This window comes from Tachysurus vachellii, chromosome 3, assembly GCF_030014155.1.
Source record: "Tachysurus vachellii isolate PV-2020 chromosome 3, HZAU_Pvac_v1, whole genome shotgun sequence".
Classification (NCBI taxonomy): Eukaryota; Metazoa; Chordata; class Actinopteri; order Siluriformes; family Bagridae; genus Tachysurus; species Tachysurus vachellii.
Genome location: NC_083462.1, coordinates 5,312,992 through 5,339,663, shown reverse-complemented (window position 1 = coordinate 5,339,663; position 26,672 = coordinate 5,312,992). Strand labels below are relative to the sequence as shown.

At 40.8% G+C, this 26,672-nt stretch overlaps 2 protein-coding genes and 1 long non-coding RNA gene across 5 annotated transcripts in view; all 3 read left to right on the top strand.

Moving 5' to 3' along the window:
* zfpm2b (zinc finger protein, FOG family member 2b) overlaps positions 1-14,758 on the top strand; it is a 36,677-nt gene extending 21,919 nt beyond the window's left edge. The window contains exons 6-8 of the mRNA XM_060865468.1: positions 10,104-10,256; positions 10,531-10,755; positions 11,472-14,758. Coding sequence (XP_060721451.1) covers positions 10,104-10,256; positions 10,531-10,755; positions 11,472-13,690 — 2,597 coding nt within the window. The 3' untranslated portion in view covers positions 13,691-14,758. The remainder of the gene's footprint in view (positions 1-10,103; positions 10,257-10,530; positions 10,756-11,471) is intronic.
* A 922-nt stretch (positions 14,759-15,680) lies between these two features.
* LOC132842673 (CD209 antigen-like protein C) lies at positions 15,681-22,530 on the top strand. 3 transcript variants are annotated; one of them, XM_060865476.1, is made up of 6 exons: positions 15,681-15,940; positions 17,440-17,457; positions 18,889-19,116; positions 21,496-21,617; positions 21,700-21,773; positions 21,888-22,530. In XM_060865476.1, the coding sequence occupies exons 1-6, from the start codon at positions 15,838-15,840 to the stop codon at positions 22,039-22,041; spliced, it is 699 nt and encodes a 232-aa protein (XP_060721459.1). In that variant the 5' UTR covers positions 15,681-15,837; the 3' UTR covers positions 22,042-22,530. The 3 variants fall into 3 exon arrangements, with proteins under 3 accessions (XP_060721459.1, XP_060721457.1, XP_060721458.1); XM_060865474.1 differs by having other exon boundaries at positions 15,682-15,940; positions 21,700-21,803; XM_060865475.1 differs by lacking the exon at positions 17,440-17,457 and having other exon boundaries at positions 15,684-15,940; positions 21,700-21,803.
* Positions 22,531-25,206: 2,676 nt separating this feature from the next.
* LOC132842676 (uncharacterized) lies at positions 25,207-25,674 on the top strand. Its single transcript, XR_009648060.1, has 3 exons — positions 25,207-25,245; positions 25,331-25,380; positions 25,561-25,674. It is a non-coding gene; the product is annotated as an uncharacterized LOC132842676 (long non-coding RNA).
* The last annotated feature ends 998 nt before the right edge of the window (positions 25,675-26,672 follow it).

Genomic DNA, 26,672 nt, shown 5'->3' with positions numbered 1-26,672 from the left:
TGACTCTTTCATTCATCTCCAGTGACTTAATGGATTAATCTCTTCACGGAGCATGCGTACGTTACAGAGAGAGAACATCTCCAGTGCAGAGCGAAAGGACCAGAGGAAATAAAAGATTCAAGAGCCTTATCGCTCTTGATCAGAGAACAGAGAGACGGCGGGGGATAATAATAGCCAAACATCTCCAGCAATGTCATACTTCATTATCAGCTCTGTCTAACAGCAGCATGCCCGCAAGGAGGCGGCGAACGGCGCCATGATCCTCTTTTAATTAAAGACATCGCAGTGAGCCGAAAGGAGCCGAACAAGAGGGGAGACGTTGACGAATCAGTGGAGGATGGAGAGAAAGCTTGAGGAACTTGTTGTGTAACAGAGAAATGCAACATCCTGAAGAGACTGATAATGGAACCTGATACAGAGCACTGACAGTGGAGACTCATTCCTTAGAGAAATGAACAAAGACCTCATTGTAGTGTGCCGTGACACAATTTATCTATTTATGGATACACAGAGCCCTCATCGAGGGAATTACCAATAATGCACAATCAGTAACCCAGTAAAGAAAACTATACAGTAATATATTTAGAATTAATGGTGAAACATCATTATTTTCTGGGTCGTTTGTTTCGTCTCGTAACGATTCAGCTGACACGAAGAGACTAGAAAAGGCCTGACTGGTGAAAGTAGAGCAGTAAAATGGTTAAGCACGTGTTTTCTACCTGCTCCCACTCCAGCCTGGGCCGTTCCTCCTTATCTTGAGTGACTGTCACGCTGGAAGTGTCAAGGCGCAGGGAGGAGGGAATGTGTTAGATTACGGAGCTGCCGGATGCCACGAGGTGTCGTAAATCCAAGGTTTGATCACTCCGGATGAAGGGATGAGGAGGTGACGAGGATTAAAGGGCTGAAGCTTCACTTCATTCCAGTCATTAGATAGCATAGACCTCATCATCTGGGCTTGGGTTTATCGTCTTTCACTTTAGCTGTCACTCCTTCAAACCTGATCTCACTTTCTATGTGTCTATATGAGAGTGTTCTTAATGAAAGAGAGGGGAGACTTAAATCTACTTGAATTGGTGAACTCACAAGCACAAAACACATCTCGGCAGTTGTTTTGAAAAATGTTTTGCTCCTTCTAATGTCGTGGAGTTTACTTGATTTTGCATAATTTCTCTGAAGATATTTCTAGCAAGGATCAGCGTTTTTCTACAGCGTACAAAGATGCTGAGTTACAAAAGAAAAGACACGTCCTGCTCCGCTGTTGGATGTTTAGTTGCTTGCTTAAGAAGCGATTAGAGGTTGAGATGCTAAACCCCTAAAAAGTAAAGTTTAGGCTATTTTTACCCTGAAAAGCTAAACCTTCTCTAATTATGTGTGAAACCTGATTTGGTTCAATGTATTCTAGCATTTAGAAAGTGTTAATCATCTAGTATACTGTACATACTATGTTTTGCTGTAAAAACATATACATATATATATATATATATATATATATATATATATATATATATATATATATATATAGAAAATGTTTCTTGCTGGAATAAGTTAGACAGCCAGGTGATAATGAAGCTTTATTTCCTCATTGTGAGCATTAACGTGATCATGAGCTGCGTCCCAAATCTTATACATCATTGTATAGTGTAAATAGTGTTAGTCGTGTGTTCGCTTCAAGAAGAAGAAGAAGAAGACAAGAATCCATATGATTCACTTATTCACCTGTAGTGTGAATGTTAGACAATTCACGGACTCGACACTCGCAGCTTTGTTTACATAGCCAAAGGGGCGGAGCTAACAAGGCAATGACACTGGATGAGAAAACATTTTCAAGATGGCCGGCGACGCTCCGGGGGACAAGACATCTGACAAACATCTTTAAGATTAGCTCACATAGACATTGTGATTTATTTACCTTTTTTTTTTTTTAAATCGGCGTGTTGTAAATGATAATGCTAGCAGCGTCACGTCACGTGCATGCTTTGCATCCTACTTCTGCTTTGTATAAAAAGTTAGTGTTAAGACGATACAACAGTTACAGCATTTGTCAGACACATTTATCTAGAGCGACTACCATTTTTATCTCATTTTATACAGCTGAGCATTAAGGGCCATGTTCAAGGGCAAAACAGGGGCAGCTTGGTAGACTTGGGATTTGAACTCACAACCTTCCGATCAACAGGCCAACACCTTAGCCACTAAGCTACCAGATCCCTCAATATACAATCCTCCTAAAATTCATACACTTAGCACATAGTGTAAGTGCATAGTGTGACATTTAGGATGCAGCTGATTAGAATAAATGATGTTAATTCTTTATGATAGATTTCTGACACACTTGTATTTCTAACTTTGTTTTCACCTTGAACATTTTTTTATTAGTTACTCTTTAAAAAATAAAAACATTTTGAGTTTTTGTGCGACTGGAATATTATCCTCACGCTGGAGGAACTTCTGTTTGATAGACAAATTTGCTGGAGAAGTTTAATTGAGTTTTTTTCCCCCTGAAACCCATTGAGAGCAATGCTGGAAGCTAGCGTATAATCCTGTCCCTGCAGAACCGCCCGCTCGAGGGGACATCGCTCCATTCCTCCTTCCTCCTTCCTCGCTCTCTTCGTCTATCCCATTACCTGGAAAAAAGAGAGCATCCTGAGCCGTGATACTGTATACTGCGAGATTAAAGAAAAAAAGCCAAAGAAATTGTTTGGTATTGACGTCACTAACGAACTAACGGGATCAAAACGTTAACGTTTTGTATGAGAATAATCAAATGGATATAAACGTGAGGCAGTGAGCTGAGGGACGATCTGTTAGCTGAGATAATAAGCTGATTTGCATGGAGTGTCAGTCACGGAGTCAAATCCTTTACTGAGACACTGCCGTTATTTACCAAATCAGCACTGGGAAAAGATGAAGTCTCTCACACACGCTCTCTCCATCATCACCATCATCATCATCATCATCACTATCCACTCCCTTATATCTTTGTCTTTTATCATTTTCTTCTCTTTATGCCAAATTTGACATCCTAAGTTTCCACAATATTTTTTGGAGCTCCGTACTGCTGAATGTACAAGGTGATGAGTGGTGTGTGTTTGTGTATAAGGTGATGAGTGGTGTGTGTTTGTGTATAAGGTGATGAGTGGTGTGTGTTTGTGTATAAGGTGATGAGTGGTGTGTGTTTGTGTATAAGGTGATGAGTGGTGTGTGTTTGTGTATAAGGTGATGAGTGGTGTGTGTTTGTGTACAAGGTGATGAGTGGTGTGTGTTTGTGTATAAGGTGATGAGTGGTGTGTGTTTGTGTATAAGGTGATGAGTGGTGTGTGTTTGTGTATAAGGTGATGAGTGGTGTGTGTTTGTGTATAAGGTGATGAGTGGTGTGTGTTTGTGTATAAGGTGATGAGTGGTGTGTGTTTGTGTATAAGGTGATGAGTGGTGTGTGTTTGTGTATAAGGTGATGAGTGGTGTGTGTTTGTGTATAAGGTGATGAGTGGTGTGTGTTTGTGTATAAGGTGATGAGTGGTGTGTGTTTGTGTATAAGGAGATGAGTGGTGTGTGTTTGTGTATAAGGTGATGAGTGGTGTGTGTTTGTGTATAAGGTGATGAGTGGTGTGTGTTTGTGTATAAGGTGATGAGTGGTGTGTGTTTGTGTCTAAGGTGATGAGTGGTGTGTGTTTGTGTATAAGGTGATGAGTGGTGTGTGTTTGTGTATAAGGTGATGAGTGGTGTGTGTTTGTGTATAAGGTGATGAGTGGTGTGTGTTTGTGTATAAGGTGATGAGTGGTGTGTGTTTGTGTATAAGGTGATGAGTGGTGTGTGTTTGTGTATAAGGTGATGAGTGGTGTGTGTTTGTGTCTAAGGTGATGAGTGGTGTGTGTTTGTGTATAAGGTGATGAGTGGTGTGTGTTTGTGTATAAGGTGATGAGTGGTGTGTGTTTGTGTATAAGGTGATGAGTGGTGTGTGTTTGTGTATAAGGTGATGAGTGGTGTGTGTTTGTGTATAAGGTGATGAGTGGTGTGTGTTTGTGTATAAGGTGATGAGTGGTGTGTGTTTGTGTATAAGGTGATGAGTGGTGTGTGTTTGTGTATAAGGAGATGAGTGGTGTGTGTTTGTGTATAAGGTGATGAGTGGTGTGTGTTTGTGTATAAGGTGATGAGTGGTGTGTGTTTGTGTATAAGGTGATGAGTGGTGTGTGTTTGTGTCTAAGGTGATGAGTGGTGTGTGTTTGTGTATAAGGTGATGAGTGGTGTGTGTTTGTGTATAAGGTGATGAGTGGTGTGTGTTTGTGTATAAGGTGATGAGTGGTGTGTGTTTGTGTATAAGGTGATGAGTGGTGTGTGTTTGTGTATAAGGTGATGAGTGGTGTGTGTTTGTGTATAAGGTGATGAGTGGTGTGTGTTTGTGTATAAGGTGATGAGTGGTGTGTGTTTGTGTATAAGGTGATGAGTGGTGTGTGTTTGTGTATAAGGTGATGAGTGGTGTGTGTTTGTGTATAAGGTGATGAGTGGTGTGTGTTTGTGTATAAGGTGATGAGTGGTGTGTGTTTGTGTATAAGGTGATGAGTGGTGTGTGTTTGTGTATAAGGTGATGAGTGGTGTGTGTTTGTGTATAAGGTGATGAGTGGTGTGTGTTTGTGTATAAGGTGATGAGTGGTGTGTGTTTGTGTATAAGGTGATGAGTGGTGTGTGTTTGTGTATAAGGTGATGAGTGGTGTGTGTTTGTGTATAAGGTGATGAGTGGTGTGTGTTTGTGTATAAGGTGATGAGTGGTGTGTGTTTGTGTATAAGGTGATGAGTGGTGTGTGTTTGTGTATAAGGTGATGAGTGGTGTGTGTTTGTGTATAAGGAGATGAGTGGTGTGTGTTTGTGTATAAGGTGATGAGTGGTGTGTGTTTGTGTATAAGGTGATGAGTGGTGTGTGTTTGTGTATAAGGTGATGAGTGGTGTGTGTTTGTGTCTAAGGTGATGAGTGGTGTGTGTTTGTGTATAAGGTGATGAGTGGTGTGTGTTTGTGTATAAGGTGATGAGTGGTGTGTGTTTGTGTATAAGGTGATGAGTGGTGTGTGTTTGTGTATAAGGTGATGAGTGGTGTGTGTTTGTGTATAAGGTGATGAGTGGTGTGTGTTTGTGTATAAGGTGATGAGTGGTGTGTGTTTGTGTCTAAGGTGATGAGTGGTGTGTGTTTGTGTATAAGGTGATGAGTGGTGTGTGTTTGTGTATAAGGTGATGAGTGGTGTGTGTTTGTGTATAAGGTGATGAGTGGTGTGTGTTTGTGTATAAGGTGATGAGTGGTGTGTGTTTGTGTATAAGGTGATGAGTGGTGTGTGTTTGTGTATAAGGTGATGAGTGGTGTGTGTTTGTGTATAAGGTGATGAGTGGTGTGTGTTTGTGTATAAGGAGATGAGTGGTGTGTGTTTGTGTATAAGGTGATGAGTGGTGTATGTTTGTGTATAAGGTGATGAGTGGTGTGTGTTTGTGTATAAGGTGATGAGTGGTGTGTGTTTGTGTATAAGGTGATGAGTGGTGTGTGTTTGTGTCTAAGGTGATGAGTGGTGTGTGTTTGTGTATAAGGTGATGAGTGGTGTGTGTTTGTGTATAAGGTGATGAGTGGTGTGTGTTTGTGTATAAGGTGATGAGTGGTGTGTGTTTGTGTATAAGGTGATGAGTGGTGTGTGTTTGTGTATAAGGTGATGAGTGGTGTGTGTTTGTGTATAAGGTGATGTATGTTAAGCAACAGTATTTGTTTAGTAGAATTGCAAACACAAACACTGCAGTTGTGTTGTAATAAAATCTGAAGAGACGGCCTGGGTGTAATAAACACAATACAGCGGTGGGGATGGTATGAGATGGAGGGAGGAAAGGAGGAAGGAGGGGTTGAGTCTGTCTATCTTCAGCAAAACTGGCTCACTTCTCTCCATATTCATATTCTCCAGCAGCTGTTATCACTTAAAAGGCTTTCTAATTACAACAACAAGACAAAAAAAACTTCTGGATGCAGTCCAGACTAGCTAAATGATAAAATAAGCCTTCATTCTCTCTCTCTCTCTCTCTCTCTCTCTCTCTCTCTCTCTCTCTTTTTCTCTTTTTCTCTCTTTCTCTCTCTCTCTCTTAATCTCCACAAAGCACCTTGGAGTCTGTTCACCCAAATACATGCCAATGAACGAGGGAAGTGCCATTCGGAGATGCAGGTGTCATGCTCGATAAGAAAACTTCTGGATTTTTAAAAAGCTTTGGCTAATGTGGGTGAAACCACAGGCAGGATTGTTTTTGGCCTGATAACATTCCTCACGCGCACAAACGCCAAATTCCTTCGTTTAATAAACAGCTCGAGACTTGATTCATTAAGACCAGCTCAGGGGGAGGAGGAGGAGGAGGAGGAGGTTTAACTGGGCCATGCAGCAGGGTGTGTGTGTGTGTGTGTGTGTGATCGAGAGAGAGGGAGAGAGAGAGAGAGAGAGCATCCTTTCTCATTTCTTCCTTTCTTTGCAGTGGAGCCTCTGATGTGCTGACATATCAATCAAAGAGCTTATCGGCGAACAGAGATCAAGGTCAAAGGTCATCGCCATAGCGGTCAAATGGCTTATAGAGAGAAAGAAATAAAAGAGATGCAGAGACAGGGAGGAAAAAGTGAGAAAGAAAGGGAATAGAGGGAGGGAAGATAAAATGGAGAGAACGAACGAGCAAGAAAGACATTGAAGTAGTGATATAAAGAAAGAAATATAGAAGCAGCAGAAAGAACAATAAATATAAAAAAGAGAGAGAAATGTGATGATGAAGAGTTTGGTTTCAGAAAGAAAAGAAGTAAACTGTGAAAAGAGAGAGAGAGAGAGAGAGAGAGAGAGTGAGAGAGAGAGAGACGACATTGAGAGAAAGATTTAGAGAAGAAATAAGAGGAAAGATGATAGAGAGATCAGTTCTGTCAATCTAACTGAGCTCAGTTCACTCGTCCAGTAATGGTGCGCTCTTAAAAAGAAAAATAAGACGAAAGGCAAAAAAAAAAGGCAAAAAATGTGAAATTTGAGAGCGAGGATGTGGATTTACACATCACACCGTCTGCCCTTCATCAACTTCCTGTCCCTGACAGATGACTGGCTAAGCCTGTGAGAGAGAGAGAGAGAGAGAGAGAGAGAGAGAGAGAGAGAGGGTGTTTGATGTAGTTCGCATCAGTTGGACACATGTGTGAGGGGCAGACGGGGCAGATGGGGCAGATGGTGCGGCTCTTTGATTTAGGGGCTCAAGCCGCTGTGTGTTTGCCGTGTTGGAAATCTTACACACTGTGTAGTGTGACGGACAGATGGACGGACGTCTGGACGGCCGGACGGACGTGTACATTCACTATATACACTTTATATATTTTTGCACGCTCACACTTACAGCTAAAGGCAAAAGAAAACATGAGAGGTTTATAAGGGACAAATATGAGGTTTCTAGCTGCTGTATCATCATTCAGAACAGGAACAAACTTGTTTATTTCAGTATAACGTGTCATTTTGTAATAAATAAATAAAAAGGTGTCATTTTGTAATAAATATATCCTCTAATGGTATGAGACGATGATATTTTTATTCGATTAATAAATGAGAGAAAACCACGAGGAGTCTTGTTGTAGGATACAGAAAAGTGACGTGATTCGCGGTTGGTTTGATGCGTGTCTTGATCTCGTGCCAGTGACGGAGGTGTGTTCAGCGGATTAGAAACAGCAAACGTTTCCATAAAGGAAAAAGGTTTTAGCCGGTTTAGTAGCACCGGATGGCGACATCAAGAAGTACAATTATGTTCCTGAAAATGGAAATGAAAAGGAAAAGGGTTAGAAGTAATTATTTCTGAAAAGCCGTAATTGGTTTTAGTTTTTTTTTAGCGTGGAGAATGAAAGGGTTTCTGATGCCTCGGAAAATTTCCTCTTTTCTGTTAATTCACGGAAATAAAATGTAGAGGTGCGAAGAAAATAGTGAGCGATCCTGTTTCTGTGTGTGTGTGTGAGGGAGAGAGAGAAATGCTCTATATGTTTTATACTTTTTTTTATCTTACCCCATCTTCAGTTTAAAGTCTAAAGTTCAGTTTGATTACCCATAAGGCCGTTGGGTGTGAGACTGAACCCGGAGCTGGGTCGATGAGGAGGAGACGAGTGTACAAGAGCTGTGAGAGCTAATCATTACAGTACAAGACGAGATAACCAGCCTCTAAAATACACATCAGCATCAAGCCTTTCGGTTCTTTAGTATTTTTTTATTATTATGGCTGTCACACAAATGATGCAAAGTTTTCACTCATGTCTTTTAGATCATTGCCATGATTGTAATCAGCAGAAGAAAACAGAAGATGCTATAAAGCATCAATCCCACATGCTCTCAAATCTCATCTCAAATCTCTCTCTCTCTCTCTCTCTCTCTCTCTCTCTCTCTCTCTCTCTCTATCTCTATCTCTCTCATCACATCTCATGAAAAAACCCCAGAGAAGCTTGAAATGATAGAATTAAACATAGAATATACAGAATTATCTTTAAAAACTGAAATGTGACCAAAAAATTTGACCTGATGGTGGCGCTAGATTGTTGGCAGCACTTGGCCCCAATTTGGTCTGAATGTTCCATTGGCGGGGGCACGGTGGCTTAGTGGTTAGCACGTTCGCTTCACACCTCCAGGGTTGGGGTTCAATTCCCGCCTCCACCTTGTGTGTGTGGAGTTTGCATGTTCTCCCCGTGTCTCGGGGGTTTCCTCCGGGTACTCCGGTTTCCTGCCCCGGTACAAAGACATGCATGGTAGGTTGATTGGCATCTCTGGAAAATTGTCCCTAGTGTGTGAGGGCGTGAGTGAATGAGAGTGTGTGTGTGTGCCCTGCGATGGGTTGGCACTCCGTCCTCCGGAGTAAGAGGACGTTAGGGTGCATGTACTGTAGGGTGCATGTGAACCTTCAGTGCCTCCAGTCCTCATTAACACGTTGCTCATTGTACATAACTCATATTTAATTGCTCAGTGAGATAACGAGAAGAAAGCCTGGACTTCATCAAACAGATGTTAAAGTTGTATTTCTACACAGCAAACATTTCCAAATCTGAGCATTTTTAACTAAACCAGAACACAAACTCTGTCCAGGTCACTTTTTTCTTTTTCTTTTTTAATTGTTTGACACGTTGTCAGAACACAGACGCGTCTTTGAACAGCCGCAGCATGCGAGCTTCAATTCCATTGTCCAACAAGCTAATTAGCATGTGTCCTAATTCTAGCATTTAGAGGCGTTGTATCATGCTTGGGCTCGTTATCTCTCCCTCCAGACTTTAGTAAATAGTCATATTTTAAAACTTTAATCCCCTTAATGGAAGATGAAGGCAGACAGAGAGCCCGTCATTTACTGAGATAAATGTTATCTCAGCCACAAAGCGCTCTTCTTCTTTTTCTCGCCACTCTAATGAGTTTGTTCTTAAGGACTCCGTTGGAACGTTTCATCCTTCAGCACCTCAATTAGATAACGCAGCGCTTCTATTCAAGATGTCCCTTTCCCTTTTTTCTCGAGGACGGACAAAAACAACACACGCTGTATCGTCCCTTCGCTTGTTTTCTCATCACTTCAAAGACAAGCGAGTGTGTAGGCTATGAGCTCGGCGCGCTGCACCGCACTGTGAGTGTCTTCGCTAAAGACGCATCGATTTTTATTTGCCACACAGATTAAACCCATACTTTCTCATTAACTCTGTAACTTTGGGTTGAGACTTCTTCCTCACATTTTCACACACTTTCAGTGTAAAGTGTGATTATTTTTTTTCCGGCTTAATTATATAAGTCGAGTTTATTTCATGTGACTAATTCCAGCTACAGTTAATCATGTTCTATCCACCTCAATACATGATTTCTAGATTCTTTACACTGAAAGAAGTTTGTTTATATATTTACATTAAAACCAAATCATTGATATACTCTAGATGATCTTAAATATTAATAGAATAAAAGAGTCAAATGTACATAGCATAATGTACTCCAGTATTCTGTATGTATTACACACTGATGTATGACACTCATCCAGTCCCACTGTAGTCTTATAATCTTGTTATTGTATAATGTTTGGTCTGTTTGTGTTGTGTTTATGTACCTTTTGTATATTTGTGATCTTTCTAGGAGGACACGTGTGGTGCTCGACCACAAGAAGCGTTACTGAGGGAGAGGAAATCGCAGTGTGTGCGGTGGATGTTTCTTCAAAACTCTTGTCCATCCAGCTTCTTCCTCAACAAGCCGCCATGGTGTCCGTTCTCCCCAACGCCATCGTCAACAGTGAGTTTGGCCTTATTAGGGTCGGACAAATAAACAAGCTAATTAAGAAGAAATTCCCATGCTCTGATCTCTAGTCTTATCCAGAAAGAGCCAGTGTGGCTGCAAGTTTTCATTCCAAGTTGAAGCTACACCTGATTCTTCTGAAAGCTCAGCTGAATAAACAGGAGACATTTTTGTCTCAAATCAGCACAGATCAAATTTTCCTCAATTTCTATTTAACATGCTAAAGATAACTTAAGGTCTGAGCAGAGTTTGTTGTTGTTATTGTTTGTAGAAGACATTTTCCCCTGTAAGATGTGTGGGATCTGGTTCAGGAGCGAGAGGAACCTCCAAGCTCACCTCATGCACTACTGCAGCGGAAGGCCGAGGGAAAGCGAGCTGGCTTCAGAGAAACAGACCAACACCAACAATCAAATGTCCCGCATCTGCACCTACCCACAATGCAACATGAGCTTCCTGGGTCCACAGGCTCTGAAGATGCATCTATCCACACATTCTGGTAAGGAATTTTTCTAGTTGCCAACATCGATTTCTCTAGAGCTTTTAAATTGAGTGGTCAGGTTTTCTCACTTCTGGTCCTTCGGGTCTGAGTCCTGCTTGGAAATGGGATAGATCACTAGGAATAAAATAGCAGCAGCTCTTCAACAGATAGAGCATCTGGACAGTTGTGGCTAAGTGTTTAAGGTGATGGAAAACTTTCTAAATTCAAATCCCAACACCACCAAGCTGCCACTGGTGGGCCCCTGAGCCTTCAATAGCCCCTTAACCTTCAATAGCTGGACCTTAAGTACTCCTTTGCTACAGATTTTAAGTTTCTTAGTGGGAGACAGTGGTATCTCAGTGGTTTATGAGTTCAGATCTCAAAATTACCAAGCAACCACTGTTGGGCCCTTGAGCAAGGCCCTAGACCCTTTGCTTAGGTGTATAAATGAGGTAAACCTAAGTCTCCCTGGACAAGGGGGTCTGCCAAAATGCTGTAAATGTAAGTTATTATGTGATTCAATTTATAAGTAAGAACCATGAGGATAAATGTGGTCCTGTCACACTCCATATACTAATGTTCAAATTAAAGAATAAATTTGCTTTACCACATTTTAGCCTCATGTAGTATTTTTGACCTAAGTTGATGATCAGGTGTTTTAAAGCATAAAGAGGGTCTAGATGTACGTGTGTTTTCTATAACATTTATAATTTTTCCTTTTTCTGCCTGTCCAGCTTTCAAGACTGATGAGACGTCCCCTGGAAGCAGTTTGAAATGCACAATTTGTGACTACACGGCAGACACTCTGATAGTCTTGCAGCCCCACATCCTCACTCACCTGTCCCAAACAGGACTCCGGTGCAATCAATGCCACTTCACCTTCCAAACGCCTCAAAATCTAGCAAAACACCAGGAGCTGCACAGACATGGAGGTCTGGAGAGCAGATCTACTAAAGAAAGTCAAACTGAGCGTCCAGAGTCCTGTGTTACTGCAAGTCCGACAGATAATAAAAGCACTGCAGGAAGTCCAGTTCATCAAAACACTGTGCAAGAGAACAGCGAACAAGTGCAAGGAGCTAGCAAGGCTGAGGGAGGATCTGGAGTCAAAGCTGGCTTTTCATACAGTAGAGTCAAATCAGAGCCTTCCAGCCCTCGTTTAGCTTCTTCTCCAATCCAGAATCATGTAACCCCAGCGTTTCCCATGCCACCCTTCCTGCCTCATGTGCCATTCTCACAGGATTTTTCCACAGTCCCACAAGCTTCTGAAATCCTGGCTAAAATGTCAGAGCTGGTCCATCGCAGGCTTCGTCACGGTGGCACCAGTTTCCCCCCAGTCATGTATAGCTCATTGGTTCCAAAAGGAGCAACATGCTTTGAATGCAACATTACATTTAGCAACCTTGATAATTACTTAGTGCATAAGAAGCATTACTGTAACGGCCGCTGGCAGCACATGAGCAAATCTCACGAGTTCAGCATTCTTGACAAATCCCCAGTGAGTCCTAAAACTGGGGGCAGTTTAGCAAGCATGCTGAATGCTGGACACTCTTTTGAAGTTAAAGGTCCTAGTCAGTTCAACACTCCTCTAGTTGAGGCTTTCGATGCAGGAGGAAAAGCATCTGAGGAATTTCCAGTGAACAGTAAAAAATTGTTGACTCCAGGTGACGCAGAAGAAAGTCCAAATGGTACCATGTTAGACTCAAAGAGCCCGAAAACGTCAGAGAACGTTGAGTCAGACCACAATCAGACAACATGCGAGGCATGCAAGATCACGTTCAGTCGACATGAGAACTACATTGTTCACAAGCAGTACTACTGCGCCTCCCGCCATGAGCCGCCTGCAAAACGAGCAGCGACCAACAAACATTTTCAGAAATCATTTCGTACCCGAAAGAGAAGAAAAATGCCAAGTCCTGATCTGGTGACATCTCAGTCCTACCCTATCAGTAGTTCATATACATCCCAGGATACAGTAGAGAGTCTCAAGGATATGCTTCATCAACGGTACAACTTGATCCAGGGTTTGGTTACAAAGCATCCTGAAGCTTCCTTGACCGTGGCAAAATCGGCTCTTGTCTTAAAGTGTAATGCAGTGGCTGATGAAGAAGGTGATGCCCCGATAGATCTGAGTAAAAAATGCACAATGCAGTTGAAAAAAGTTTCAGGGCTCATGGACTATCATGAATGTGCGATGTGTAAAATTAGTTTCAACAAAGTCGAGGACTACCTGAGCCACAAACAGACCTTCTGCCCAAGTGCAGTCTTGGAGAACAAAGCATCAAACCTAAAAGAAGAAGCTTCCAGAAACGCAACTACCCCTGATGGTTTCAGTTTCGAGCATCCGGTCCAAAGTGTTAATTCTTCTGCACCTGCTGAAAAGCAGCTGTCCTTAAAGGATGAACATGATGTGTTGAATTCTGATAGCTATCCTGGTGGTGCTAAAAAAATGAGAGCGGATGAGCAGATCTGGCCATATTATGAGATTAAACCTGCTGACTACGCCACAGGGATTTTTGATCCTCAAAACGAGCGGAGGCAAAGCCCAAATGAGGGCACTGAAGGAGAAAAAGAGCAACCCATGCCAGATGGCAGTCATGTTGGCTCTGAAAATACGGACAACCCCAAAATAAAGTCTTTAAAATCGAGTCTCTGGGGTGACGACAAGCAAGAAAAGGAGTCTTGCGGCATTTTAAATTCAACCCCGAACGTCCGCACGACGGCTTGTACCCCGGATCAAGAGAGTGCTACGAAACCTAAAGAGAGCTTCTCTTCTTCACCAGTCTCCAAAATGGAGAAGATTTCCAACTTGAAAAGGAGTATGAACGGAACCGTCTCTGTGGCAGTTAACGGCAAATACTGCCGTCCATGCGACATCAAGTTCAACAACCTGTCAAACTTTATAACACACAAAAAGTTTTATTGCTCGGCACATGCTACTGAGCATGTCAAATGAGACCTGCTGCGTCTCGGCCATTTCTACGACAGCAAGTGGACAATCAAATCAGGAGATTCCAGTGGTTCCAGTGGTTCATCCAGTGGTTTAACAGTGAATATATTTGTTGTGCGTGTGGTATTTTTGGATCTTTGTGACGTGTTTATTTATTTATTTAAACAAACAAAAACAATTCATGCACTGAACTAAAACTGGCTTTACATTGTACAATTTTTGACCAGTTTTTGTTGCTTTGGTTGTAAGCTGTGATCTGCACAATGTGACACGATCGGTATTTGAGACAAAAGACAACAATGTGTCAGCGGAGTTAGAACTGCGATGACGCTCGTCTCAAAGCCACCACTAGGAGCACGGCTAGCTAGCACAACAGATACGTGTGTGTGCTAGTATAGCAATGACAAAATGTAAACTAAAACATGCTAATGAACAGAAAGCATATCCTTATTACCTCAGTGTCACTCTGAAGAATTAAGAACTGATCGATGGTGTGGGCCGAGCTCAGTAACCTTCTTTAATCTCAGTAACCTTGGATTGGGATCATGTTGTACCGCGTGACAGTGTAAACAGTGTAAAACCGGATTTATACAGATTCAAGATAAGAAAAATTCACAAACGCTCATTTAGAACGAGATCTCAAACCTCAAGGCTACTCATTAAAACTGTTTGGGAATTTAATTTCTTTTTGTAATTAATTGTTAAAGATGTTTTCTGAACAATGGCATAATTCTAAACATTCAATAGATTCTAGTTTGTCTTTGATGTTTTTACAATTATTCACACTTCACCATGTTTCTTTCTTTTGGAGTATGTTTTGCTTACGTGGAAAAAAATGACTTGAACATGTTCGCTAGTTCGTCATTCTCTCTTTTTTGAAACTCTGATCCTGATGCAATATTTTTTAGAAACCGGATTGTTATTACAAATCTGCTCGTTTGTTACCTCGACCCCCAGGAATCGTCTGACACCTGAAATGGTTCCTGTTCTCACTGAAGATGACTGAAAGAGGATTTACACTTGAAACATGGAAATGAATGTTTTTTTTTTTTTCATCTTTACAATAGGAAAATTATGTTGCTATGCATGTACCTGTAATGGAATGAAATTCCAGATGTTTGAGCTTCTGATTTTATGTGGCATATCAATTAAATTTCTAATCTCAGGACTGGGCAAATGCATAACTTTTTTTTTGTAATGTTGCTAAAATATTAAGTTGTGTTTTAACCAGGGTCACGATCATGTACCACTAGTGACATTAGCTCCCCCTGGTGGTTCTCTCCACCCATTTCATCTGTACAGCCGTGGCTAAAAGTTTTGAGAATGACACAAACATTAATTTAATTAAAGTCTGCTGCTTCAGTGTTTTTAGATTTTTTTTTGTCAGATGTTGTAATGTATACTGAAGTATAATTATACAATTTAATATGGACAATTATATTAAGTTTACACAAAGAGTACATTTTTGTGACTTCTGGGCCACATCCTGACCGATTGCAGCCCATTTTTGCATCATCAATGCTTGGAGTTTGTCAGAATTTGTGGGTTTTTGTTATGAGTGATTTTCTGTCTGTGATTGTGATCTAAAATGAGTCAGGATTCTGATGGGTGGAGGGTGAGACGTGTGGTTAGTGGCTGAAGAGAACACCTTTAAATTTGTGATGTTTATGAAGAAACACTTCTCTCACATGTCAGAGAGCACAAATGGGTTTATCACCATTTGTATGGAAAAAATAGTCTTTTTCCTGGAGCTTTCTATGAATATATTGCTCTAGTATTCTAGAGTAAAACAGAAATACTTCTGAAACTCTACAAATTCCTTTCACTCAAAACACAGATGATGATTTTTTTTGTCTTTATACTAAAGAGCCATTCAGATAGAAATACTTTAATTTGTATTTTACATCTACACTTGTGCAGCCAGCAGAGACAAAACAACGCAACACACACCACAGTGTTGCACTTCCTTCCTTCGCTGCTTAAATATATCTCTGACATACTCACACACTCACACACACTCTCATACCCGATATATAGCGTGACAGCTGGATAATGTAGTGTAGACTATAATGCCACTGTAATTTCAAAATTGTACTAGGTCTTTAGGAGAATATTTTACACACACTTGAGTGTAACACAGGAGTTTAGATATTATGTATGACAGTTCCAGAGATGACATTTCAATGGAAGCCGAATATGCAAATTGGGAGAAACACCATCACCAGAGCATAAACGAGCAGGGACTTCAACCCTCAGGTGCAGTATACACACACACACACACGTGATATGTTTTATTACATATAAGCTACAGTGTAGAATTAGTTAAATTCTATCTCGGGGCAGCTAAATTCTCCATTCTGATTGGTCATTGATATGGTGAAGTAGTTTTTAAAGAGATGTTTATTTAACATTTATGGAAGGAGTCTCAAGTTGAAGTGCTTTGTAATAATCAGATGATGAGTTTCAGTGTTTTCCAGGTTTAGGAGAAACTCATATGTCATCTTTATGATGGAAATTGATACAGAACAATTTTGTTTATAGTAAAAATACATGATTTGATTGCACAGATTAAAAAGCTCCTTTTTTGGTCTTATTAGCTTCAATTGAGATTTGTGAAAGAGAGAGAGGGGGAAGAGAGAGAGAGAAAGAGAGAGAGAGAAAGAGAGGGGGAGAGAGAGAAAGAGAGAGGGGGAGAGAGAGAAAGAGAGAGATGGGGAGAAAGAGAGAAAGAGAGTGGGGGAGAGAGAGAGAGAAAGAGAGATATGGGGAGAGAGAGAGGGTCGGGGTGGAGAGAAAGAGAGAGAGGGGGGAGAGAGAGAAAGAGAGAGAAGGGGGGAGAGAGAGAAAGACAGAGTGAAAGAGAGAGGGGGAGAGAGAGAGAGAGAGAGAGAGAGAGAGAGGTGCTATAACAGTTCAGAACAGGAATTAGTGTTGTTCTTTAATTATGCTTCACCTTCACCTCTATATAAGGAAGAAATCATGAGAAAACTAATAATATCTCAGCCTCATGTGGATGATGATAATGTAGTTTTAAACCAGTTCCCTTCATATTAAGAAGCCACCATCGTGCTTTCTGAAGTAAATCGTACCATAATCTTCTATCTAAATCTTTAACTTTGGCACAAGATGGGTAACCCACTGCTAACAATGTCGCCAAGTAGTTTTTTATGCTCGTAAATATGAGGATAGACTGAGAATAAAACAAAAAGGCAAACCAAAAAGATTTTAATAATAATAAATAATAAAACCAGCAATTCCAAACTCGGGTGCCAATAAAGCTGGGTTGGTAGAGTAGAATTTATTGGCTGTGTGTATTATTAGTTTTCAATTGTTTTACATCGGTCACGACAAAACAAATACAGGAATTTGTTTGTTCTGTAGTTTTAATCTCTAATATATCAGCCAATCTGCATGACTGGGGTAATGAGAGTGACACGGGCAATCGGCTAGCATAGGCGAAGGGGGTATTGGGGTGACCTGAGTGATATGGGTGACATGAGTGACCGGGGTGATGGGGTGACAGAGGAGTTGAATCATATGCACACTTATATGACCAGACTGTGTATATGTAATTTATGTGATAAAATTATATTTATGAATTATATAATAATTGATGATTAAATGTCAAAATTAATTTTCAACTCAAGCTTATCTTGAAGTTTTATTCATGTTTTTGTTGTCTGGCCAAAAAAAAAACTGATCTGGTCGTCTGCGTTTGATACTAAATCACAATATTCTGGATGGGTTCCCTTTAGGGTCTGGATCTTCTCAAGGTGCTTCCTCATATCATCTCATGGAGCCCATTAGAGATAAATTAAAAAAATAAAATTTGAAACTTATCGGCCGATAGTTGAACCTCGGATACAGGAGGAACAATGCGGGTTTCGTCCCAGTCGTGGAACACTGGACCATCTCTATACCCTCGCCAGGTTGCTGGAGGGTTCATGGGAGTTTGCCCAACCAGTCCACATGTGCTTTGTGGATCTGGAGAAGGCATTCGACTGTGTCCCTCGTGGTGATCTGTGGGGGGTGCTCTGGGAGTATGGGGTCCGGGGCCCTCTGCTAAGGGCTGTCCGGTCCCTATATGACTGGAGCAGGAGTTTGGTTCGCATTGCCGGCAGTAAGTCAGACTTGTTCCCGGTGCATGTTGGACTCCGGCAGGGCTGCCCTTTGTCACCGGTCCTGTTCATTATTGATATGGACAGGATTTCTAGGTGCAGTCGGGGGCCAGAGGGAGTCCGGTTTGGGGACCACGGGATTTCGTTTCTGCTTTTTGCAGATGATGTTGTCCTGTTGGCTTCTTCAAATCAGGACCTTCAGCGTGCACTGGGACGGTTTGCAGCCGAGTGTGAAGCGGCGGGGATGAGAATCAGCACCTCCAAGTCCAAGGCCATGGTTCTCAGCTGGAAAAGGGTGGCTTGTCCCCTTCAGGTTGGTGGAGAGCTCCTGCCTCATGTGGATGAGTTTAAGTATCTTGGGGTCTTGTTCACGAGTGAGGGAAGGATGGAGCGGGAGATCGACAGGCGGATCGGTGTATCTTCTGCAGTGATGCGGTCGATATACTGGTCTGTTGTGGTGAAGAAAGAGTTGAGCTGCAAGGCAAAGCTCTCTATTTACCAGTCGATCTACGTTCCTACTCGCACCTATGGTCATGAGCTTTGGGTCATGACCGAAAGAACAAGATCCCGGATACAGGCGGCCGAAATGAGTTTCCTCCGCATGGTGGCTGGGCGCTCCCTTAAAGACAGGGTGAGGAGCTCGGTCACGGGAGGAGCTCAGAGTAGAGCCGCTGCTCCTCCGCATCGAGAGGAGTCAGCTGAGGTGGCTCGGGCATCTGTTTCGCATGCCTCCTGGACGCCTTGGTGTTCCGGGCATGTCCATCCGGGAGGAGGCCCCGGGGAAGACTTAGGACACGCTGGAGGGACTATGTCTCTCGGCTGGCCTGGGAACGCCTCGGTATTCCCCAGAAGAGCTGGAGGAAGTGTCTGGAGAGAGGGAAGTGGGCAGTGTCTATTGTTAAAAGTACTGAAAATACAAGAAAAAAAGAGGTTACACTTAAAAAGAGAGTTGAGGAAGTATAGCGTTAAAGCTTGTACAGGTTCTCATTAGGGATTTTATTCTCATCCCACATAGGACGTCCTGGAGACATTTTAAATGTGCTATCATGTCTAAAAGTACTGTGTCTTTGTCTAATCCCAATGTAGGAGGCGATGGGACATGGAGCAGATATTCCAGGTTGTTGGCAGTGTTTGCAGTGTGTGTAGCACTGCTGTGTGTTCTCCTGCTGAGCTTCACTATAGTGCAGTCTGTGAAACTCAACAGTATGACCGGAGAAAGAGACCGGTTGCAGATCAGTTATGACAACGTGAGTGTTGAGAGAGACCAGCTTCAGGCTGAGAGAGATGAATTGCAGAAGTGGAGTAAAATATGTAGTAAGTAGCCACATATCCTCATCATTATCATCCATTACACAATAATTTGACCAAACACGACAACGTTAGCAAATTATTAATAGAGGAAATGTCTAGTATTCATTAGAAACAGGGAAATTTAAAGAGCCGATAAAGGATCAGTGGAATTTTTAATCAGACACTGTTGCAGTTTTGAGGAACTTTACTTCTTTCTTCATGCCAAGTCCCACACTACACCTGCATGGGCACATGTGTGTGCGAAGGTTCATTCACTGTGAACAGAAACACAATCTAGCAGCAATACCATCTATATATATGAACTAAAATAGTCTGCATGTGTGGAAGTGAAACTGCAAAATGAACAGATTCACTTCTGACTTCTATGACCAGGAAAAAGGACTTTACACAGACACTAATCAGGAAATGGTAGTCAAAATACTGAGAAACAATACTCAAGTATCAAGAAAATATTGTTTATAAAAAAGTTTTTATTAACTGATTATTTTAATGTTAGTCATGTTAGCTCATTATAGACAGTTAATGTAGCAAATTAGTGATACCAATACGTTCTCAGTGGACATAGATGGAGAAAGATGGATCTAGATAGTGGTAAATGGAGTTAGAGGGAAAAAGATGGAGATAAATGGTGGTAGATTGGGGTAGATGCTGTTAGATGGTATTAAGTGAAAATAGATGGCATTAGATGATGTTGATGCAGGTATTTGAAGTGAAATTGAGTCAGATGGAGATAAATCAAGCATCGCGTTAGTTCTGACAGGCCACGTCGTCAAGCGTGCATCAGCTGTTAATCAGCTGTCCACGACGCGCACCAATCCGGTTACGACATCCATATTACCCGACAATTTAAATTCCCATTCATAGAGCCGTTCTAGCGCTTCGCTGCTGCCGCGATCTAAACTCCCTCCTCCAACCCCGACTCCACCATGCCGGAACCTGTGTTCCTTGTACCAGTTTACGTCATAAATCACATATTTTTCTCTCTCTCTCCCTCTCTCTCTACACGGGGGTCTATTCCAGGGGCGGTTCTAGACCTTTTCAGCCCCCCTGTTATTGTCACTATTCTTATTACCAGAGTTGTAGCACAAACAAAATATTAAGGCAAACAATCCATTCAATACTAAATAAAAATAACATTTATTGATTTGGTATTTGTCTTGTGAATATTTTTTATTAGTGACTGCATTCATTGGACACACTGTTTGTAGAGAATGCACCCATACATGAACTGATTTGATTCAAGACTGGCATCATTACATCATGCATAAAAAGTGTCCACTTTTGCCATTTTAAATAATACCATAACTTTTGGCTTACTATGTAGTCATAAAATGTAGTTTTAAATTCTCAATGAGGGCTAAGCCCCCTAAAGATGAAATCCTAGAACCACCCCTGGTCTATTCTATTTTCTAGTTGCTGCTCTCCCCGCACTGTCCACGCATGCGCATGGACGGGCGCGTGGATTCTTGCCCAGAACAGAACCATACCGCCAACAGTAACTGTACGCATATCATCTAATAAATCCTCTTTTGACAAAGTGGTCCTGACAGAACTTGAGGTATATGGAGACAGACGGAGAAAGAGTTTCAATTTCCACACTACAGTCCACTGCCTTCACATCTTTTCCATCTTCACACACACACACACACACACACACACACACACACACACACACACACACACACACACACACAGTGTTAATAACATTATGTAGCAGATGAGAAACTGCCATGATTCTTGATGGTTTAAACAAAACATTAATTATATCAGTAGCATCTTATTGTCTCTATTTAAAAAAAAAAAAAAGGGGAAGTGGTGGCACAACTGGTTAAGGCTCTGGGTTGTTGATCGGAGGATCGAGGTTCCAGGCCCAGCACAGCCAAGCTGCCACTGCTGGGCCCTTGAGCAAGGCCCTCAACCCTCCCTGCTACAAGGGCGCTGTATCATAGCTGCCCCTGCACTCTGACCTCAACCTCCTCAGTTGGGGTATGTGAAGAAAAGAATTCCACTGTGCTGTAATGTATATGTAGTGATAATAAAGGCTTCTATGCCCCCCATTCTCTTGTATTGTGTCCATTCAGTGGAAGACTGGGCTATCACTATTCATTTATTACTGCCACAATAAGCAGGCTGACCGATGACGGTCGAGCGATATAAGCAAAACTGACCAATGAGAGAACAGTTTACTGACCCATGACACCCATGTGAGCTGTGAACTGAGCTGAGGAGAAAGTGCAATGCTGTAAAAATATAAGTTCCTCATTTTATTTACAAAGTGCAGATCTACATGTCTTTAAAACAACCTTTGACAATAGAGAACATCAAAATATGCTAAATAAATGTGGATTATTCTGTCTGTAAATGCACTATTCCCCTCTGCAGATTGTACCATCCAGCAGAGTCTAAAGTATTTCATCACAAAGAGGACGAGCTGGAACAATGCTAGAGAGGAATGCAGATCGAAAGGAGCTGACCTGGTGATCATCAACAGCCGAGAAGAACAGGTCATCATTCTCATCTTTTATCATTAGACTGACTTTTCAATGTCAGTTTTATTCCTAATTTATCGTACTGTTGCTCTTACAGGTATATATCAGTAAAATGTTTACTGGTGAGGCTTGGATTGGTCTACATGACACTGTTCAGGAAGGGAAGTGGATGTGGGTGGACGGTACAGAAGTGACCACAGAGTAATTACTCACCATACAGATCTTATTCTCAGCTTTACTTTATGTGTAAAGAAAACAGGATGTTCTGAATCTGCATGTTTGCAGATTCTGGTGGACAGGAGAACCTAATGACTACGATGGAAAAGAGGACTGCGCTGCAACTGGCAGCAAATTTGCTAAAGCTGAACTTACAACGTGGGCTGATTATTCATGTGAAACTGATTTGCATGCAATTTGTGAAAAAAGGGCAAATATTTAGAGCAGTTTTATTTCAAGAAAAATCAGTATTTTGTTAATCAGGGTCAACAAAGCCATGGTTTAAGCCAAATACATCTAGTTTTGTGAAAAGATAATCTTGCAGGAGAGTGGTGAGTTTTTTAAAGTAAATAAACTGAAATCAATAAAATCAAATTCTGCAAACTAAATGAAAGGAAAGGGGAAGAATAATCGTGATCATTGTCGTACCAGGAAATGATAAAATGAGAAATTACAGTGAAAAAAATAAAGTCAGTCTCTCTTTCCCGATGTTAGGTTAGTTTCAGGTTTTTTTGTGCAAGACCTATGTAAATAAGCCAGATGTTGCTGGGCTGCACATTTCTTTGAGACCAGACAACCCTGTTTTTCCCACAGTCTCATTTTCCCACATTTTGACCAATTAGGTTTCCTATGTCATCATCACACATTGCTTTTTTATTTCTGTGTTTTTTCCTTGAGCTTCTCATTAAATGATGAATTCAAATTACTAAAATTGTAGTTTTCTCCTGTTTTGTTGTCTCACTCCACACTGCTGTTAATATGAAGTAGACACTCAGAACGTTAACAATTTGTACAAAATTAAAGTTTTTTTTTAAATAAACTATGGTAGAGCATGAGTATATTAATATAATATCTTCATAGTATGTGCTTCATAGTAAACAAGTCAAGCCAAGAAGCTTTTATTGTCATTTCAACCATATATAGCTGTTGCAGTACACAGTGAAATGAGACAACGTTTCTCCAGGATCATGGTGCTACATAAAACAAAGACAGAGCTAAGGACTTAGTAAGTTAGTCCTAGATACATAAAGTGCTACTGTGCAACCTGGTGCAAACAGTGCAGGACAAGACAAACAAGACAGACAAGACAGTGCAGGACAAGACAAACAAGACAGAAAGACAGTGCAAACAAAAAATACAAGACATCACACAAAAGACAATAAAATAAATAAATAAATAAAAACAGCACCGACCAGTGTAAATATTGTATGTTCAAACAATATTATGTGTGCAAAAATACTGGAATGAACACAGTGTTATAGCAGCAGTTACCTGAGATAATGTATTGTGCAAAACAGCAATCAACTGAAATGTCAGACAGAATGTGCAAAGAGCAAAAAAAAAAAAGCGTGCAAAACAGCATGTAAACAGTTTGGATGTATAATCAAACTAAAGTGTGTGTATTTGTGTCTGTGCAGTCCATACAGTTGATGTGTGTGTGTTGTGCTCAGTACAGTTCAGTTCAGTTATTAAGGAGTCTGATGGCTTGTGGAGAGAAACTGTTATACAGTCTGGTCATGAGGGACCGAATGCTTCGGTACCTTTTTCCAGACGGAAGGAGGGTGAAGAGTGTGTGTGAGGGGTGTTTATGTGTGTGTTGTGAAGAGTGTGTGTGAGGGGTGTGTGTGTTGTGAAGAGTGTGTGTGAGGGCTGTGTGGAGTGAAGAGTGTGTGCATGGGCGTAAATGTCATTTAACAGTAGGGGGGACAATAAATATAAAATTTCTCATGAGCAATTGTTGAAGGGGGACACAAATAATACGTCTAATTGTACTTATATAGACATGTCCCCACAGTGAAAAACTTTGCTTTTATCATTATTATTGTAGCATTTAGACTGCGTCATTATGGTTATTTTCAAAGTTTTTCTCAGGTTCAATGATAAAGCAAATTTTTCTTCAAAATTATTTATTGCATTGTTTGTGTTGTTTACAGTTAAGCCACCAACATACAATAAAATATAAACATGACTGTTATTGTGAAAAATATATATAAAATAAGTCATGTCTTGTAACAAAATCAATTATTAAATAATTAATTTACAGTAACTCAAACTGTTTATAAATGCATTTTTTGCGTTTTTTTTTTCTACTTACACAATTATTTAGGTATACATACATATATTCTTCACAATAGAGTGCGATATTTAAAAAAAAAAAAATGGGGGGGGCAATCCTCAGATGGGGGGACATGTCCCCTCCATCCCCCCGGGATATACGCCCATGAGTGTGTGTGAGGGGTGTGTGGGGTCATCCACAATGCTGTTGGCTTTGCGGATGCAGCGTGTGGTGTATATGTCCATGATAGAGGGAAGAGAGACTCCAATGATCTTCTCAGCTGTCCTCACTATCCGCTGCAGGGTCTTGCGATCCGAAATGGTGCAGTTCACAAACCAGACAGTAATGCAGCTGCTCAGAATGCTCTCAATGGTCCCTCTGTAAAAATTAGTCAGGATGGGGGGAGGGAGTCACCGTTGGTTGCAGCCTCCCTGAAGATGTTCCAGTGAGTGCACTCAAAGCAGTCCTGAAGAGCAGAGGTGGCTCCTGCTGGCTTCAGAACCGGGGGCGGGGCTCCGCATGACAGGGGCGGGGCTCCACATGACAGGGGGCGGGGCTCCGTCGCTGAGCCGCGTCTCTGTGAAAACAAACACGCAGCAGTTATTAAACTCTCGCCGTGTAGCGCGATCGAGTCGGATGTTTGAGTCGGATGGAGTTTAAGAATTTGTATTAGAAAAGTATTTCTGCTTTTCTCTAGCCTGCTAGAGGCAATATATTTATAGAAAATGTCCAGGAAACAAATGGTTATTTCTGTTCACACACGTTTGTATCTTCAAAGTAAATGTTGATATCAAACCCATTTCTGCTCTCTGAGATGCTCTAAGTGTTTATAATCAGCTCAAATGTTCTCTTCAGCCACTACAACTCAGTGTAAGGTTATCAATCAGGGGAGGTTCTACGTTCATCTTTAGGGGTTTTAGCCCTCAGTGAGAATTTAAAACAATAAGAGTTTTATATTATATATTATATGACTACATAATAAGCCAAATGTTATGGTATCATTTAAAATGGCAAAAGTGGACACCAAAATTTGATGCATGATGCAATTTGAAGCCAGTCTTGTGTAACCAGGCAAGTGCCTACCAGTAGGGGGGGGTGTGGTAGACTAATTATTCCAAGACTTTTTAAGCAGACACTGGGAAGAGGCTTCGAGATTTGGGTCTTGTTTTAAAAGTACATGGGATATATTGCTGCCTTTTTTGGTTGTGTCTGAATTTGCCCCAATTGAGGTAGGCTGACTGGTTATTCTTATATTGTTTGATTTGTTTATTTATGGATATTTATTTTGATGCTATGGGCAAATTGTTTTTGTTTACCTAGATGCAGATAAATTAAGTAATGCTGACTGTATGTTGACAGCTGCTGGTATAGGTAAATATATGGGCTTTGTTTAATTTAATTAAGATGGGATGAAATGTTTTAATTGTATTTTTTTCTGGTAATGTGTTTTATTCAGATGTGAATAAATGCTCAAACATTGACTGATGGTTATATCTGCTAAAGAAGGTAAATGTGTTTCATATTAATTAAATTGAGATTGTGCAGTTGGTAACCGGGGTTTTAAATGTTTAGTGTTTTAATAAAATATAGGATGTATTGTTAATTTTTTCTTCTGTTTTTAGATTTAAGTCAATTGCTGTTTTTCCTGTGTTGTTTTTGTATGGTTCCCTGGCTGGCCGGTCTCAGAGGTGTGTTCTGCATGGTGGCAGTACGTGTATTTTGTGTACGAGTCCGGTTGGCTGGGTTTTTTTTTTTTTTGGGTATTTCTTCTTTTATAACACCTTCCCAGCCTTATGTCGCCAGCTTGATTTTTAGTGCTTGCTTTCTGTATGTGTGCGGGCCTTGTTTGGGATCTATGTTTGCCATGTTTTCTTGATGTGGTTATGATTGAGGGTTTATGTTTTGAGTTGTGTTTAGTTTTATTTGAATTGTGGTGTTTTTTTGCTTTCCAGTGTGAACTATCAGGGAGATGCTTCTTTACGCTTTAAGGGCCTGCCACATGCCAGGAACTAGCTAATATAGTAAAAGTGAGAGTTGGCTATTAACATCTTGGAGAGCTGGGTTATTTACATAAATCATTTTTGTCTGTTTTGTGTATATCCTTTGTCCTTTTTTTTTAAATAAATTTTTGTACCTTGAGTGACTTGAAGTGTTTCTCTTGCAACTTATTTTGAAGGAGAGGCGCAGTGGTACACTTGAATCAAATCAGTTCATGTATGTGTGCATTCTCTACAAACAATGAATGCAGTCATTATTAAAAAAAAAATACTTACAAGACAAAGATCAAATCAATGAATGTTATTTTTATTCATTATTCAATGGATTGTTTGCATTAATATTTTGTTTGTGCTATCAACTCTACACAAAGACTACAACGCACGTGTGTAAAAGCAAAGTAAAAAAAATCGCTCTTGGATCAAACTGATAAATAATTTTCTTTCCCATCAATGACATGTCCTGCATTTTAATGTAATTTTTATTGTTTATTTATAAAAGTAAATATTGTACTTTTAGTTTTAGGGTGGCTGAGATCACAGACAGGGAGGCTGGAGCCACTCTAAAAAAGGGCTAGAACCGCCCCTGTTAACAGAGGGAAATCACACGTCTCACACTGAAAGTCAATGTCCTGATTTATTTTAGATCAGACTAACAGCCATAAAATGTTTTTGTTTATAAAGAATTAAAATGTCCCATAAGTCCACACCAGTTTAACTGGGGGAAAAGGGTTAATTAGAATGTTGTATTGACTTCAGTTGAATTCCATAAAACTTCTACTTTTTAGAACAGGAAGTTTTATT